Here is a 19,163-nt window from a genome sequence, read left to right on the forward strand (position 1 = left end):
GTTTACCTCCAGTTGCAACTACGCAAACTGACATATTTGGCACTTAGGAAGCACTTGAAATTGTCATTAAGGTACTATGGTCTTATCTAATTCTAGCTAAGATAGGCAAGATTGTTATTCACTTCAAGACTAAGTTTTACGTCCAAATACTTAGCATTAAGTGAGTTATTATTTGATTTTGCTATCCCTTAATTTTTTCATGTTTTAATTATTTGGTTTCAATTGGAATTACTTAAGAGTTTTATCTCATTTATTAGTAACTTTTATATATATATATATATATATATATATATATATATATATGATTTTACAATCAATAAAGCAATGCAATTTTAATCTTTTCTAATACCTTATATGGTATCAAAGCTTTCTTTTATAAACAATTAATCATGGCTTAATTGAAATAACTCATTCCATTTCTATTGTGCAAAGCAAATGTGCAATCTTAATGCACACTTTAGTCTCCGAAATATATTGTTTTTCTCACAAATTTTTTTTTGGCCCATTTCAGTCTCTAATATTATCAGACATTCTCAGTTTAGTCCTTAATGTTATTAACTATTTTCAATTCAATATTTTGGACTTTAAAAAACTCGGCTGGGATATCTAACCAATCATAAATTGTCACATGTCATATGTTAACGTCACAATGACATCATCATCATCTGAAAAAACATAAAAAATCTCTAAAAATTATAAAAAAATTATTAAAAATAAAAAATATAAACAAAATTATAAAAATGATATATTTAAAAAATATATCACGGTGCTTGAAGCATGAATACACGATATCTTTGAACATATATGGTGCTTTTGAAGGACACTTGAACCAACCCACAGTGCTTCGTACTCTTGATGATTTGCTATTGTTCCAAAGTAAATATGTTCTGGATATTCTTCAAGAGATAAACATGCATGAGAGAAAGGGTGTTCACACACCTATGAGTTCCACACAGATGTACTTATAATTGAATGTTGTGACAAATTTAACAAATGTCACGGAATATTGAAAAGTGCTAGGCAAGCTGTAACATTGGACATTTACTAGGCATGATAAGTTTTTTCCTGTCAATGAACTGTCCAAGTTCATACATAGTCCATTTGGAACTCACTTGGAAAACAGTAAAGAGGTTACTTTGATACTTGCAGCAAACTGCAAATTATGGACTTCGTATAATCAAACCATGTAAACTCCAATCTATATATGTATAGTGGCGTTGATTAGGCCGATAACCCCAACGATCAAGCTTCTACAAGAGGCCATATTCTGAATTATGGTATCTCTCATAAGTTGATCATTGAAAAAGCAACCAACTATTGCACAGTCATCCATAGAAGTTGCATCTGAAACTCTTTGGGTCAAGCATCTTTTACAAGAGCTTCAGGTTCCTCCAATTCCTCCACCAATGGCTCATCGTGGTAATTTTGGTGCAAGTTTTCGCTGCCAACATCATCTGTTGCTTACTAAAATGAAACATTTGGAGGTTGATATTTATTTTGTTTGGAATTATGTTGAACGCAAGGAGCTAGCTGTTTCACATGTCCATGCAACTGATCTAATTGCATACATCTTACCAAGGCTCTTCTTGAGGCTTTTTTTCGTCACAGTCTCTCCAAGTTAGTTTGATAAAGGTTGAGAAGGATGAACGCGAAAGCGGATCGTAAAGTTTGTCAAAGTCGTGGATTTGACTTAGGGCTCTAGACGTTCGGAAAGAAACTTGGATTTTTCTTGACACAACCTGAAACGAAATTAAATCCAAGTTAGATAAAATAATTAAAACAAATAATAAATCAAGGATTCAGGAAGTGAATAAAGAAGATAAATGGAAAGATAGAACGTGGCGTGTAGAAGTCCTAAGAAGCCTTGGAAACACGAAGAATCCACAACCCCCTTCAAGCGGCTCTAATTTCCCTCCAAGATAAAAACCTTGGTAAAAAAAGTTTGAAGATGATCCCACAATCTAAAAAGATTGTTAAAACTCTTCTAAAAGAAACTCAAGAGAAATTCTTGAAAAGAAAAACTCAAAGAGAATTTATTAACTCAAAAGAGAAATAGAATAATAATCAATTGTGTCCTCAGATACAATGCAAAGGCCTATATATAGGCTAGATAAATAAATCTAAATAAAACTCCTAAGTATACTAGAACTCTAATTTAATCTAAACAAGAAATAGTTTTAAACTAAACTTTCTTGTTAACATAAAATTCTAAATAACTTAAAATACTTAATAATTATCAAAATTCGGAATAAAATAATAAGAGCTAATAAACAAAATATTGTGCTTATATATAATAAAAATTAAGCCTAAAACTTAAACCCAATATGATTTAAACTCAAATTAAAAGCCCGAAACTCATAATTCCCGTCTTAGAAATTCTGCTCGCGCAGTCTTCACTAAAATGGTCATAACTTGAGCTCCCGAACTCAAAATTGAGTGAATCAAAATGCATTTCGAAGCTAAGAGATAGATCTTCAAACAAATGAGACATCTCAACCTAAAAATGCCAGGATCCCATCCAAAAAGTCGTTGAAATTCTTCTGATTTCCCAAGCCTAAAAATTGACAATTTTGATGATTGGAATCTAATAAATTTCACCCCATCTGTGCATGTATCATTCTCCCTTTCCTCAAAAAGATTCGTCCTCGAATCTTATCTTTGATCAAGTTCTGATTTGATTTGCTTAGCCTTTGACATTGTTGTTGAGTCTTGAAGTAGTGTGAATCCATCACATCCATAGGTCTGAAATTGTGCCTTGAGACTTGCCTCATTCCCCACTTCTTCAAGAAGATTCGTCCCCGAATCTTTAGCTCTTTCCCACAAGTAAAATTGTCTATCGATGGTAGAGTAATATAATTTGGAGTCCGTCATTGGATTCTTGAAATCCTGTAACAAAGAAACACCACTAAACAAATTTAAGTTAGAGTTAGTTAAAACATAACCAGTTAAAACATAACCAGTTAAAACATAACCAGTTAAAACATAACCACTCCTCATTTTTTTATGGGTATTTTCTTGCTTTTCATTTTCTTTTTTCATTTGAGAACTCTCCAATTTTACCTCATATGGATTTTCACTCACCAAATTTGGACCATTAAGTAGACTTTTATCACTAAAGGTCTCTTTTCTCTCTGTCTTTTCACATGATTTTTCTTCTCTTCCTATATCCCCCTCACAAGTATTATGAATATTCAATTCAGTACAATAAATCTCGATAGGAGAACATGACGTTTCTATTTCATCTAACTCTATAGATTCAAAGAAAGAATTCTCATTATCATTTTTTTCCAGTTCACAAAGTTCGTCATATTCTTTGATCAATAAAAGTCTCGTGTTGGCACAATCACGATTATAGTGCCCACGCCCTTTACACGTAAAACATTCAATGTCATGAGCTCTTTGTTGTTGTGGTGAAAAATTAGTAGAAATGGGCTGCTTGAAAGATGTAGAAGAATGTTTTGTAGGAGCCCTACTTTTCCACTCAAAAGGTTTAATCTCAGCATGTTTTGACAGCAACGTATTAGTAGCATAAGAAGGTTTCGAATTCTTAAAAGTAAAATTAGAACTTGGACCTCGATAATAGTGTGATGCTCCAAATGGATGAGATTGATGTTGCTGAAATTGTTGCTCAATCTCAATTGCCTTGTGTACCATCTCCTCAAGATCAATATAGGTGTCAAGATTAAGAGCATTGGCTATCGAAACGTTCAAGCCATTTACAAATCGCACTATGGTAATTTCTTCATCCTCTTGTATATTTGCTCTTTGAATATGCATCTCCATCTCCTTAAAGTACTCATCAACAGATTGATTACCTTGAACAAGGAGTTGAAGTCTCGTTAAGACCTCTCTATAGTAATGAGAAGGAACATAACGCTTTCGCATCACTTGCTTCAACTCATCCCATGTTTCAATTACCCTTTCGCGGTTTCTTTGACAATCAATTCCAAGTTGAATCCACCAACTCAATGCATAATTCGAAAATCCAAGGGTCGCCAATTGGACTTTTTCTTCTTCTGAGCATTTATAGTAACGAAACATAAGTTCAATTTTTGATTCCCACTCACAATATGCTTCGGGATCATACTTCCCTCGAAATGGTGGAATGTTGAACTTTGGTTTATCTAAAAAATATTGTATACGGTCATTATTAACCAAAGTCTCATCATTTGCACGAAAGTTACGTCGAGCATTATATGCACAAAGCCGAGGCTGATCAACCTTATCTTCCCAATTACGATTCTGACACTCAATTTTGGTACTTAGACAATCCAAATTTTTGTTGATCGTGTCTAAAATAGTGTCACGGTGCTGATCTCGAACATTTCGAACCTTTTGATCCCTTCTCAACTTCCCAATCATATTATTGCGAGTTATAATGAAAGCCTGAAAATAGCACAACACTCAAGAAAAGAAAAATTTAGCAAACCTCACACTATGCACTCGAAATAAAAATCAAATTCTCAATAATGTAAGAATTGATCTTGTGAGTATTTTAAAAGTGTCTATATCAATCAATCAAGATGTTTTAGAATCAAACTATCAAAGCAAACCTAATAGCACTATGAGTCCAAAAATTGGCTTAGACATCAAAGAATTTTGTTGCACGGATGAAGGAATATGCAACGTGCTTTAACCTACTAACACAAGAAACAAGAAAGTGTTAGAATGCGTAAGGAACAAATAAAAAGGAAAACAAATGAATACTTAAAGCTAAGAGTCAATGAAAATTGTTGAAACCCGAAAACCCGAAAAACTGCGAAGCAACTTGACAAACTTCGTTCAAGGTGTTCCCGATTTCCAAAAATCACAAAATTTAAACTGAAGCCTCCTCAAATAATGTAGATTTGATCTGGAAAGTTTCGGCACAAAATTCAACCCACAGAATTTTTTTTTTTTTTTATTTTTTCGTATTTTATTTTTTGTACTTTTTTTTATCACTTTTTTTGTGGGAAATATTTTTTTATACTTTAAAATAGTGCCAAGAAATAGTATACAAAATTTTAGATCATTTGAAAATCGTTTACCCACTGAAAAATATTTTTTCTAAAAACTGTAGGGGTAAAATTTATTTTGAGGCTGTTTTCTAGAAATCAGTTTAAAAAAAGAACACCTAAAACGCCCAAATCTGATACCAAATGATAAAGGTTGAGAAGGATGAACGCGAAAGCGGATCGTAAAGTTTGTCAAAGTCGCGGATTTGACTTAGGGCTCTAGACGTTCGGAAAGAAACTTGGATTTTTCTTGACACAACCTGAAACGAAATTAAATCCAAGTTAGATAAAATAATTAAAACAAATAATAAATCAAGGATTCAGGAAGTGAATAAAGAAGATAAATGGAAAGATAGAACGTGGCGTGTAGAAGTCCTAAGAAGCCTTGGAAACACGAAGAATCCACAACCCCCTTCAAGCGGCTCTAATTTCCCCTCCAAGATAAAAACCTTGGCAAGAAAAAGTTTGAAGATGATCCCCACAATCTAAAAAGATTGTTAAAACTCTTCTAAAAGAAACTCAAGAGAAATTCTTGAAAAGAAAAACTCAAAGAGAATTTATTAACTCAAAAGAGAAATAGAATAATAATCAATTGTGTCCTCAGATACAATGCAAAGGCCTATATATAGGCTAGATAAATAAATCTAAATAAAACTCCTAAGTATACTAGAACTCTAATTTAATCTAAACAAGAAATAGTTTTAAACTAAACTTTCTTGTTAACATAAAATTCCTAAATAACTTAAAATACTTAATAATTATCAAAAATTCGAATAAAATAATAAGAGCTAATAAACAAAATATTGTGCTTATATATAATAAAAATTAAGCCTAAAACTTAAACCCAATATGATTTAAACTCAAATTAAAAGCCCGAAACTCATAATTCCCGTCTTAGAAATTCTGCTCGCGCAGTCTTCACTAAAATGGTCATAACTTCAGCTCCCGAGCTCAAAATTGAGTGAATCAAAATGCATTTCGAAGCTAAGAGATAGATCTTCAAACAAATGAGACATCTCAACCTAAAAATGCCAGGATCCCATCCAAAAAGTCGTTGAAATTCTTCTGATTTCCCAAGCCTGAAAATTGACAATTTTGATGATTGGAATCTAATAAATTTCACCCCATCTGTGCATGTATCATAGTTGCTGAACCTCACCACTAAACTTGAGAGGGTGTATTAGTGAAAGACCTAGTTTTATCTGCCTCAAGACTACTTAATATTGAGTGAGTTATTATTTGAGTTTTACTATCCCTTAGTTTTCTCTTGTTTTAGCTATTTCGTTTCTGTTTAAATTATTTAGGAGCTTTATCTTTTAGTCACATATATATAATGATGTTTTTCACAATTAGTAAAATAGTGCAGTTATCATCTTCTTCTGAAACCTTATAAAGGTGACCTATAAGTTACAGCTTCTCTTTCATATCAGTATGTTGAAGAAAAATATTGGTCTTGAGGTTGGGCCATTTTTGCTCCTCTAGAGTTAGGCTTCGATGGTTAGCCTTTGGTGTGTCCGACAGCAGTCATAAACAAGTTGCAAAAGATGAATGCATGAAGCAACTCGAGTATGTTAATAGGCATCAGGGAAATAAGCTCACAATGAGATCATAAGAGCTACAAATTGAAGTTGCAAACATTGATGAGTTGGACAAGCTCGGTTTACAAGCTGACATGGAGTTGAAGCAAGTTGAAAGGACCTGAATGAACTGATCAAGCCAAGCCAGGAATAAAATATGAACAAACTTTAGAGAGAAGATTGTTATTTTATTTTAATTAGGTTACAAATTTTTATAGGTAGAACTAAGTACAAATAAGGAATCAATCCCTAGAAATCAGTAATTTCCTAAGAATTAGAGATTAATATTAGATCCTACTATACAAGGTAATGCCTAGGACTAAGGCAAGTATTCTGTCCTTTATCTTAGGGATTCTAACACTCCCCCTCAAGCTGGAGTGTAGATATTTATCAAACCCAGCTTGTTAATGACTTCCTTGAACATGTTCCTGTTCAAGCTTTTAGTTAGCGTAACTGCAACTTGTTCCCTAGTAGTTAGGTAGGTGATGCACACTTCTCCTGAGTCAATTTTTTCCTTGAGGAAATGGAGATCTATCTCTACATATTTGGTGTAGTCGTGGTGAACAGGGTTATGAGCTATGCTGACAGTTGCTTGGTTGTCACAATACATCTTTATAGGTCTAGTGTAGAGCACTTTTAGTTCTCCCATTAGTCATTGTATCCAGATTCCTTCGCATATGCCATGGGATAGTACTCGATACTTTGCTTCTGCGCTACTGCGTGCTACAACAGGCTATTTTTCGCTTCTCCACGTCACAAGATTGCCCCACATATAGCTACAATAACCACTTATAGAACGTCTGTCATTGACAGACCCTGCCCAGTCTACATTAGTGTAAATTTCCACACTTCGGCTGGCAGTTTTCTTGAAGTGTAGGCCTTACCAAGGGTCCCCTTTAGATATCTTAAAATTTTGTAAGTAGCTTCCAAGTGCTTCTCTCTTAGAGCATACATATATTGGCTGATAACACTCACACCAAAGGTTATGTCTGGACGGGTGTAAGATAGGTAGATGAGTTTTATTACCAGTCATTGGTATCTCCCCCTGTCAACTTCTTCTCCATCTTTATCAGTTCCCAATTTAAGATTGAATTCCATGAGAGTTTCGACTGGTTTACACCCCAACATCCCAACCTCAGATAATAGATTAAGGATATACTTTCTTTGAGAGATGGAAATCCCTGTTTTAGACCTTGCTACTTCCATTCCAAGGAAGTACTTAAGGTTCCCTAAGTCCTTAAGTTCGAATTCAGCACTAAGAAATTCTTTTAGACTTTTAATTTCGCTTGAATCAACCCCAGTTAATATTATATCATCCACATAAACAATAAGGATGCAGCATTTCCCGCTTTTCGAATGCTTGTAAAACATGGTATGATCTGCCTACCCCTGGGTGTAGCTCCTACTGATCATAGCCTTGGCAAATCGACTGAACCACACCCTTGGAAACTGTTTCAGCCCATATAAGAATTTCTTCAACTTGCATACTTGGCCCTTGCTTTCTTCAAACCCGGGTGGGAAATCCATGTACAGTTTCTCATTTAACTCTCCATTGAGGAATGCATTTTTTACATCCAATTGAGTCAAAGACCAGTCCATGTTGACAGCTAAGGATAAAAGAACTAGAATGGTGTTTAGTTTGGCAACCGGTGCGAACGTCTCGTCATAGTTTAAGCCATAGGTTTGGGTGAAACCCTTAGCAACGAGTCGAGCTTTGTGTCGATCAATATTGCCATCAGGTTTAAACTTTGTGGTGAAGATCCATTTGCATCCTACAGTCTTCTTCCCACTAGGTAGATCTAAGACTTCTCAAGTTTTATTTGCCTTAAAAGCCCTCATTTCTTCCATCATAGCTTTCCTCTACTCAATAGATTCAAGAGCCTCTTCTATATTTTTTAGTGTTTCTACAGAATCAACATTAGATACAAAAGCTCTATAAGACTTAGATAAGTTTCCATAGGACACAAACTGGGAAATAGGGTATTGAGTGCAGCTTCTTGTGCCCTTTCAAACAGCAATTGGAAGGTAGATGGATGGCAATAGAGGTGAGACTTCTATTTCAGAACAGTCTTCGGTTGAGGATGAACTTGGCACTATTGTCTCAGCTTCAGGAGGACGCTATCGTCGAGAATAAACTCGTAGTTCTGGAGCCTGTTCTTGCAGCCTTTCTGGATCAAGTGGCTGCCTTATTTCTATTTCTTACTGCACAAGGGAACCATTGTCTAAATCTGAACTACAATAACACCCTGATTTGTAGGCTTGGTAATGGTGATGGTAGGATCAGGAGGTATAATGAGGAGGGTGTTAAGAGCCTCATCTTCATTGAGAGTCTCCCCCTGAAGATGAGCTGTTGTAAAGTATGGTTCATTCTCAAAAAATGTGACATCCCGAGAGATAAACAGTCGACGAAAGGTAGGTGAATAACACTTATAGCCTTTTTGTGTTGGAGAATAGCCAATGAAAGCACAAGTATGGGCTCGAGGATCAAGTTTGGATTGATTTGGTTAGTGATTATGGACAAAAGATTTGCAACCGAAGATTTTGGGTAGAAGATTGGGAACGCGAAATAAGCGAAAAGCCTTTTGAAGGATATTTATAGCTGTTTGGAAATTTAGAACCTTTGATGGTAGTCAGTTTATGAGATAGCAGGCTGTTAGGACAGCTTCTCCCCATAGGTATTTTGGGACCCCCATGGTGAACATTAGTGCACGAGCCACAGCAAGGAGATGATGATTTTTTCTCTCAAAAATCTCATTTTGTTGAGGGGTGTTAGGACAAGAACTTTGGTGTATGATGCATTGTCCTGAAAGATAAGGACTCAGGATAGAATTAAAATATTCTCTCCCATTGTCAGTACGGAGAGTATGTATGGTAAAGTTAAACTGGGTTCGAATCATTGAATGAAAGTTTTGGATAACTTTAGGTGTTTCTGATTTTTTTTAGAAGGTAAACCCAACAAATCCTAGTATGGTCATCAATGAAAGTTATGAACCACCTGGCCCCTGTAATATTTTTCACTCGGCTAGCTCCCCATAAGTCACTATGAATTAAAGAGAATGGTTAGGACTGGTTATAGGGTTTCAATGGGTATGGTACACGGGTGTGTTTGGATAATTGACAGATTTCAAATTTCAAGGAATCAACATTTTTATTTCTAAATAACAGTGGAAGGTGTTTCTTCAAGTACAAAAAGTTTGGATGTCCTAGTCTACAATGCCATAACATAATTGTATCTTCCTTGGAGATAGATAAAGCCAACCCTTCTTGTCCACTGTCTTTATTCCAAATATAGAGACTATCATCAACTTTAGCAGTGCCAATCATCCTCCCTGATTTCTGTTCCTATACCACACAACCAGTTGCAGAAAATTCAGCAAGGACACTTTCATCATTAGTTAGTTTACTGATTGAAAGTAAATTACAGGATAAGTTTGGAACATGTAACACTTCATCAAGAGAAAAATTCTTTGTTAATTGTATTTTTCCAACACTAGCCACAGGTGAGTAAGAGCCATCAGCAATGCGGATTCGGGACTGATTATGACAGGGTGTATAGATGTGAAACAAGGTGAAGTTACCTGTCATGTGATAGGAGGCACCCGAATCGAGAATCCAAGAAGATTGATTGTTAGGTTCAAAAATACTATTGAGGGCAATACCTTGAGTGGTTAGGGATCCTTGAGCAGTGGTAGTGCCTAGTATCTTATGGAGAGCCTCAAGTTGATTTTTGGTTAGACGAACATCAAGAGTTTCATCTGTAGTAGTGAAGGTGTTAGAGGATACTAGTGCAGCCTTATTGTTATTCTGATTTTTTCCCGGATAACCATGTAGTTTAAAGCAGTTTTCCTTTGTATGTCCTATACGGTTACAGTGGCTACACCATGGCCTGGTTGAGCCTGAATCATTCCCAGCATGTAGCTTTTGTGGTTGAGGGCCTCTGGAGATAAAGGCCGAGTTTTTAGTGGGACGGTGACCAGCAGTTGTCATAGGTTTAGATTCTTTTAAATCCTCCAACATGACAAGTTGACGCTTTTCTTCTCTTCTAACTTCTGCAAATGCTTGACCAATAGTTGGTAGAGAGGTTCTGTCCAGAATTTGACCACGGACCTCATCAAGTTCTCGGTTCAGTCCTGTCAGAAACTCATAGAGACGTTCCTTGTTGAGGTGAGCCATAAACTTGGTGTGTTCCTTACCTTTTTCCCGGTCTGCCTCATATTACATGTCCAGTTCCTGCCACAAAATTTTCAGGTTATTGTAGTACTGAGTTACTTCAAGTGTTCCTTGTCAGATATCCTTCAATTTCAGTTTGATCTCAAATACTTGGGAGGCATTTCCAAGATCCGAGTAATTTCTTTGATTGCATCCCACATATCTTTTGCAGTTTTGAAGAAGAGGTAGGTGCGACTAATATGGCCTTCCATTGAATTGATTAACCAAGCCATTACAATCGAGTTGTTGAGTTCCCAGGTGCCATAAGTTGGGTCTATTGTGGCTGGTCGTGGGAAGTCTCCATTAATATACCCTAGTTTTCCACGACCACGAATCACCATAATGACCGATTGGGACCACTGTAGGAAATTTTTCCCATCTAACCAATGGTTAGTGATTATAAGAGAGGAATTAAAGTCCCATTGAGGAGTTCCTTGATTGTTGTTTGGAATCATTTGTGAGGTTTCAATCTCAGATGTAGTTTTAATAGTGTCACTCATGAGAAAGAATAAAACAAGAGACAAGAGAGATTGAAGAGAGGGAACGTTTGGAACGAGAGATTAGGGAAGTCAGAAAAAATTCCAAAGGCTTTTGATACCATGAACAAACTTTAGAGAGATTTATTTTAATTAGGTTACAGATTTTTATAGGTAGAACTAAGTACAAATAAGGAATCAATCCCTAGAAATCAGTAATTTCCTAAGAATTAGAGATTAATATTAGATCCTACTATACAAGGTAATTACTAAGACTAAGGCAAGTATTCTTTCCTTAATCTTAGAGATTCTAACAAAATAAGCCATGATAGTCAGCTTATGTGTTTTGCATTTTACATGCTACATCATATAAGACAGCCCTTTAGGTTTCTGCTATATTTCATTTTGGGACTTCAAATATTTTACTACAAATATTGAGTAGAGTCAGTCATCCTCATACTTATATCCGAAAATGTACGGAACAAGTACATCAAATATGGTTAGTTCAAGAAAGGTGAAGAGTTGAAGTAAATATAACACGAAATTGTTATTCAATTCTAACTCCATTATTGCACAGACCTTTCTTGAAGCATATATCCAAATCTAACTTCGAATAAAAAATTATTAAAGCATTCTGTTTCATACATTTCTAGCTATTTTTCACAAGTATTCCTTTAGGTTAAAGTTCTCAATTACATGTAAATTTTCTAATCAACAAACAACAAAGAGTATATTCATGGAAACAATCCACTGGCAGTCATGTTCTTAACACTTGCTTTGATTCCAGCTATCATGAATTCATCTAATTCAAATGCACATATGCACAAAGAAAAGAATTTAAAAATATATGAAAAATATGACCTATTTTTTCATTGATGAATATGTAGATAACCCATTTTGCCCAGGCCCATTTAATTTATTTATTTACAATAAATAAATAAGTCAGATCAATAAACCCAAATAAATTAAAATAAAAGACAAATAATATCCAAGACTAAGATAGCCCAAAAAGTTCACTTACAACTTTCAGCAAATACTAGATCTATACCAGCCCAAATGTAAAAACAAACCCTACCCAAATTATGATCTAGCTACAGTGGCCCAATACCCAAACAACCCAAACATACAACAAGACCCTACTTCAAAGTCCCATTACAATCAAACCCTTTAACCTAACCCAATTCATAAATGGCCCAAGTGAGCCCAATATCGGGAAGGCACCAGAAACCCTAGAGGTTTCTGGAACACCAGCGCCGCAGCTAGCCAGAAGCGGGCTTCCACGAACGGCCTCTCCACGACGGGTTTCTTCTCCATACGCCTCCACGTCAATAGAACCTGTGAGAAGGAAAATAAACGCAGCAAAAGAACGCACGAGAAAGAACAAAATAACAGAATTTACAGCAGATGATAGCAAGAAAATGTAATTTTAGTTTTTATTTACTCTGTAAATCTGGCTATAAAAAGCCGTCGAATGTACCTGCAAAGGGCAGACGCATACGCACACACATAGAATACAAAAAAGTTATTAAAATCCTTAAAGGTGATTCTTTACTCAAGTTTCTTTTCTGCCAATTATTTTTTTGTTGGTCATTTGTTTAGCATTTAAAAAATCGAAAGGAAGAAGGAAATAAGACTTAACCTTGAAAGTACACCATGAAACTTCTTCTTCTTCGTCGAAATCGGAGTATAGAAGGGGTCTTAAGGCTGAAAATAACTCTGAGGCTCGGATGGGCTGATGGCCATTCATGGTGGTAGATCAGCTCTTAGAGGAATGTTAGGGTTCGGCTGAAAGGATTAAAAGGGGGATGCTAGGGTTGTGGTGTTCGTTTGGCTGAATAAAGGCATTGTTTGGCCTTTATAAGGAAGTAAAAAACGGTACCGTATAAACCAATTCCAATGGTTTAAAAACTACATCGTTTGGAACCCGATGAGACCCGATCCAATTCTTATCCCCTGGGATCCGCGTGATTCTGCAAAGAGGGGATATTTGCACGATAGATCCTTCCCTTCGCGCAAGCATTCAATTGTGCCTTATTTGTTTTACTTCACTTTTTAAATTTGGCTATTTAATTTGTGCGTAGTTGCATTTTAGTTTGCGGTACAGTGCAGCGCCTTGGTCTCGGAGATATTTCCAATTTTAGTCCTCATACATTTGCACGGATTGCTTATTGATCCTATTTACGATTATTTTATTTGTAAATTATCCCTTTTGTTTTGGGTTCAATTTTAATTTGGTCTTTCATTTGTATAATTTGCTAATTTGAAATGCGTTTAATATTTTTATATGTGTTAATCTATTTTAATAATTTTGTTTGTTTTCATTTGTATATTTATTTTGAGGTTTCTTTTATCTTATTGTTTTTACATTTTGCACAATAATTCTTTAAATATTTTATACGCATTTATACGTATATTATTCGCATTGAGTTTTCAATTTATAATACCTATTATTTTGAAGTTCACAATATTCTTATGTATGTGTTGAGCTATCTTAATAACCTTAACTTGTTTTAAAATTATTGTTTTAAAATTCTTTTTACATTAAATTATTCTAATACTTTATTATAGCGTTTTGTTTAAATATTTTTTTATATATTGATACATATATTATTTTAATAAAGTTTTCTATTTAACATACTCCTTGCTTTATGATTCACCTAATATTTTTATGTATATATGAAACTATTTTAGGAATTTCATTTTGTGTTTATAAATTATTATTTTGGAATGCTTCTTTATATTTATCCTAGTATTTTATATAATATCCCTTTTAAATGTTTTTATGTCCAACGTTACGTACATAATTTATAGACTAGCTTAATTTTATATGCATTATTAATTTCATGCTATTTTTACAAATAATTATTCCTAAATTTATTTCTATATGCATGTTTTAAAATCTATTATGTGTATTATATCTTATCATGTATTTTTATTTTTTCATATTTTATATATTATTTAAGTTATCGTATATATTGTCAATTTTAAATGAATTTATGTTTAAAATATTTTGCATATTATTTGATTCAAACGTTTTACTCTATAATATTTACTTCAATAATTATATATCCCTAGTTTTTATGCAAATTTGTCAACTTATATATTATGTATATTATTGTTCATTAATTCATCATTATTTTAAAAATGTCTTATACCACATTGACTTCTAATTTCCATTTTATTTTGCACATGTTTTATTGATTATTTTATATTGTGCCATATCCATTGCTTGTTGTATATTATTTATTCATTGTTTTATTTGTTATGTTAATTGTTCTCCGTCCATACTTAAAAATTTGGTCACATTTCACTTAGAATAATTGTATTTAATTGTCGGATTTATTAATTACGGTTTATTGCACTTTATGCGTGCATATTATCTCATGTTTATTAATCCTTTGTCATACAAATGTTTCTTTGTAATCCATTAAGTGTTCCATTGTATTTTAAAACAAATAAATGTGTTTTGAGTTAATTTCTGATTTTCTTTATTCAAGGATTCTAAAATAAGGCAATATTCGATATTTGGAAATTCGAGAAACCGTGCCCTATTGTGCTGGGTATAATTTTTCGTCGGACTAAATATTTGGATATCCTTTTATAATTTTTGGCGTACGAGCTTTTGAAAGTCAAAAATCAATCGTATTTTTGAAGGTGTAAAGGATCATGTCCAATCGTGCTGGATATGATGCTGCTACATTTGAAACGAGAGAATTTTGACGACCGACTCACTTAAGTGTGTTAATAAGAATCATATTTCAAAGCTTCTTTTTTTAAAATCTAGACATAAGAATAGCACTTAATCAATCTGGTACCAGTTTTTGGGCGTATTAAAGGTGTTAACCCTTCCTCATACGTAACCAACTCCCGAATCCATTTTTAAGTTTACGTGGAACAAAATGGATTTAAATGGAACAAAATGTTTTATTAGGTGACCCAATCACACCTAAACGAAAAGATTGGTGTTGACTCCACATTTTGGTGTTAAAAGTCGATCCCTTTTTTTCCAAAAATAAAAATGGTTTCGTATGTATGTGTTTAGATAATATAAGAATCATAATTCTCAAAACCTGAATCTAAAGTAAGGAGTGTTGATAGTTCAAGGACAAGAAATGGTCAAAGGGGGTATCGGAGTTGATACTCCGGGACACAGGCTGCCAAGTCCTTGCCCACTGATTTTTATAAGCAATGAAATGAAAGTATTTTTATGCGTGTACCAAGTATAAACAACTTCAATAAGCAATATACAGATTTTTAGATCAAAAAGGGGTTTTGATAGATGTCCGATTCTAATGCAATCTCTGCAGGACACACTAACTAAGCATTTTCTCTTATAGCTATTATTTTTCTCTCTATCACTGCTTATCAGCTTCTTAGTCTTCCTGTTTTCTAAATATTTCTCGGAGTTGACGTTTCAGATGAACTTCCTGTTGAGTCAACTGATGCAGGGTCTTGTAATGAACTATTTGCAACAGAGTCATTTCTAGGTTCAGACAGGACGGGGATATTAACAGCTGCTCTTTCCATCTCCTTTTCGAGCTCTTCTTCCTTACGCAATTCGGTGAATTGCGTGTCCAAAGACTTGGCTGCTGATAGCCATGTAAAAACAATCATCAAAAGTATACCACCAAGGTATGGGGTTGAATTTGCAAGTGATCCAAAGGTCAAGATCATAAACTGTTGAATCAGAGCACCCCCTGATTTCCCTAATGGATTGCAAACAACATCAATGGCAGCCTTCCCTTTCACCTAAAGAAATCATCGAATAGGTTACATGTAAATGACCGGAAGTTCTGAAAAATATTCGAAATTGTGATTAAAGATTCCGAACCTTGGTGTCTTCATCTAAAGGAATATAGGCCATTTCTTTGCATGGATCAAATAAACTGTACTTTGCACTCTTGCTGAAAATATTTTGCATGGCACCAACATATACAGCTGCAAGAAGAGGTGTCATGCTGAACTCTGCAAGGGCTGGTCCAAGTAGATCACCAAATAATATCAAGGAAAAGAAACCGACTCCGGTCAGAAGCAGGACAGCAGGTGTAATTTTTGCCGCAACTCCCCATCCGTATTTGTCGAATATAAATTGACTTAGTAGCATCATCGTGAATGTAGCTATCCCAGTTGCAGTTGAGAAATCACCCATGAAGGAGGAGTATTCATTTGGACTTGGAAACTACAATATGCAGGAAGAATCATTAGTTAATAAGCCTGTTAAGATTGTAACTATATACATACATACATGCAGAAAAGTAACCATATAATTTTACCTGGGCTTTGAGCTTCGATTTCCAGGTAACTTCGACAAGGTTGATGCTAATACCATATGCAACCACCAAAGTAGCAAGATCCCTAATGTACCTTGATGATACCAAGAATTTCAAGCTTTCCATTGTTCCCATTTTAGGCTTTTCCTGCAAGTAACATTAATCAAATTGTAGACACAAAATAAGTCTATCCTGGAGAGCCTAAGAATCGAAGAAAACAAATACGGTAAACAAGGAGAATAGGTAGCCTATGGATTACCTTCTTCTTCCAGCTACGTGTGGGAAGAGGAACACACTTATTCACCCACCAGTAAAGGAAACAGATAGTGAATCCCATCAGTACAACAATGCTCATCATTCCCTTTAAGGAGATGGCCCAACCATCGACTCCGGGACCTAGATTTTTCCTCAAATTAGAGAAGTACTTAACAGTTCGACCGGAGAAAATGAGGGCAACATTAGCTCCTAGTCCGAATAGTGGATAGAATCTTTTTGCTTCCTCAACAGTAGTTATCTACAGAAGGAAAATGAAACCAAAAAAGGTATGCAAATGCTTAAAGTCTCAAAACTTGGCAAATGCCACTAAACATGTAAAGTGAATGCCACCATCATGCTTGCACAAACGAAAAGCAACCCGAACTAGCAATCGAAAGGCAAATCGATGATGCAAACATAACATTGAACATTGCTAACTACTTTTGAAATGCAGAAAGCAACCAGAATTAATGGAAAGAATTGAATTCATTGATGCAAATAAACTAGTGTTCAAAACCAAAAGCTAGCTAACTCTATCACTAGTGGTTACCATCAGATGAAGAAAACATGCCATTGAAATACATAAAACTAGCATATGCTTATACAATCATGCAGATAAGCAATTCCCAAAATTCAATAGGCTAAGATCATATAAATTACCTGATTGGCAAACCCCCAAAAAAGAACTGAAATGACAACACTGCCCCAAAGTTCAGCCATGACATAGAACAAACAAAAACTCCAAATCCTCAAAATTGCAAGAGGACCAAGAAACCTTGGTCCAAGAACTGCTAGAAGCTTATCAGAAAGGGCTTGAGGGTGGATATAATTGCTGAGAGGATACAACAGGAACCCAAATGCACCAAAAAAGGCTATAAAAGGAACAATAACAGTGTAGAAAAGAGCCTTCTTAGGCAACACATTAGCCAACTTTGTGTATAACAACATGAACCCAACAGCCATTGGCAAATTAACCCATGTCTTTAAAAATGGTATTATCTCTGCACTACTTCCTTTAGCTGTTACAACCAAGACATCCTTTGTATCCCTAAGGATTGTATAATTGAAAAGTATACAAAAGAACATTAACCCAAGTGGTATAATCTTCTTAAGTGTCAGAATCTCAATTCCCATGAATTTTGGCTTCTCATTTTCATGAAAAAATGGCTGCTTCCCATCAGCTGCAGAAGCAGCCTTAGCCTTGCAAATGAAGGGTACACCATTTGGTTTTGCTACAACACTTGGAACTCTTCTATTAAACAAACATAACCCATTAAAGCCTAAAGGTTTAGAAGCAAAAAGCCTATGATTTAAGCCTTGTGATGGATTCAAAAGACTACTAGCTTTGGTTGGTTTTGGAGGTAATGAAAGAAGCCATCTGGTTTGTAAAACAACTTCCATGTCTATGTCCCTTAAGGTTCCTTCAAAAGAGCTGAAAATTTAAAAAAAAAAAAAAAAGAAAAACAAAAGCTTAAAGCTTTGAACATAAAGAGAGAATCTTTAATCAAAGTGAAAGACTTTAGAATCTTTTAAGTTCAAAAGTAAAGAATTTTTTTATTAAGGGTCATTAAGAAGAGGTTAGAGCAGTTAATAAGAATGACAAAATTTTGCAGATTAGAAGAGAACACATGGAGGAGGGTGATTCACGTATTTATATGGGAAACCAGAAACAAAAAGGAACTGAAGAAGGAATCCCAATCCTATCTCACCCAAGCTTTTACCATTTTTGAATGAAAATATCAATTTGGGTATTTAAAAAGTGATCCGATTATCCTTCATTGCTTTTGGAGGACCAGTTTGAAGAACTATCAAAGCTAAAGCTAATAGTTCTGGAATAAAGTAAATTCTTCACTTTTAGTGGCACAACGTCGGCGAAGGAATAGATATAAATATCGGTTGGGTTGAATTTTTTTTCAACAGTAATTTTCGATTTTCATACTATTTTTTAGTTTTATATTTTTACACTTATTTTAATAAGTTTTTTAATATTATTTGATAAAATTTTAAATTTTTATAAATAATAATTTTAAAAACTTTTGAATTATTTTACTATTTTAAATATAAATATATATTTTTATATCATAAAAGATTAAAGTTAATTATACATTAAATTAAAATAAAATTCGGTTCGATCTAAAGTAAACATAGTTTTTAAACTTGCATCCCATAAACTGTCATCTCGATTTGAGTTGATTTTCGATTTTTCTTGCTTATATAATCAATGATTTTAAATTATTTTAGTTTTTTTCATCCTAAATTTTTTTCATAAAATTTTGTTAAAGATTACTTCAAATTTTAATATTTGTTTTTGATATTTTCTCACTAATTACACTTTTAATAAATTATTTTGTGATGTCTAAACAAATCTTTAATAAATTTTAC

General features: G+C 34.3%; 1 protein-coding gene and 1 long non-coding RNA gene across 2 annotated transcripts; both read right to left on the minus strand.

Moving 5' to 3' along the window:
* Positions 1-12,151: 12,151 nt before the first annotated feature.
* On the minus strand, positions 12,152-13,283 carry LOC108484228 (uncharacterized). Its single transcript, XR_001871214.2, has 2 exons — positions 12,896-13,283; positions 12,152-12,733 (listed from the first exon to the last, which is right to left on the minus strand). It is a non-coding gene; the product is annotated as an uncharacterized LOC108484228 (long non-coding RNA).
* A 2,224-nt stretch (positions 13,284-15,507) lies between these two features.
* Positions 15,508-18,620, minus strand: LOC108485688 (plastidic ATP/ADP-transporter-like). The gene is made up of 5 exons (XM_017789542.2): positions 17,442-18,620; positions 16,786-17,040; positions 16,530-16,673; positions 16,088-16,435; positions 15,508-16,005 (listed from the first exon to the last, which is right to left on the minus strand). The coding sequence occupies exons 1-5, from the start codon at positions 18,180-18,182 to the stop codon at positions 15,646-15,648; spliced, it is 1,848 nt and encodes a 615-aa protein (XP_017645031.1). The 5' UTR covers positions 18,183-18,620; the 3' UTR covers positions 15,508-15,645.
* Between the last annotated feature and the right edge of the window lie 543 nt (positions 18,621-19,163).

Source organism: Gossypium arboreum, chromosome 6, assembly GCF_025698485.1.
Source record: "Gossypium arboreum isolate Shixiya-1 chromosome 6, ASM2569848v2, whole genome shotgun sequence".
NCBI lineage: Eukaryota > Viridiplantae > Streptophyta > Magnoliopsida > Malvales > Malvaceae > Gossypium > Gossypium arboreum.

Bases quoted from the DNA above. Each gene is read 5' to 3' on its own strand.
- LOC108485688 (XM_017789542.2), bottom strand. From the start codon at position 18,182: ATGGAAGTTGTTTTACAAACCAGATGGCTTCTTTCATTACCTCCAAAA. The intron at 16,436-16,529 runs GTAAAATTATAT...TGCATATTGTAG, and splicing joins AATCGAAGCTCAAAGCCCAG to TTTCCAAGTCCAAATGAATA. The intron at 16,006-16,087 runs GTTCGGAATCTT...TGATTTCTTTAG, and splicing joins CTTTAGATGAAGACACCAAG to GTGAAAGGGAAGGCTGCCAT.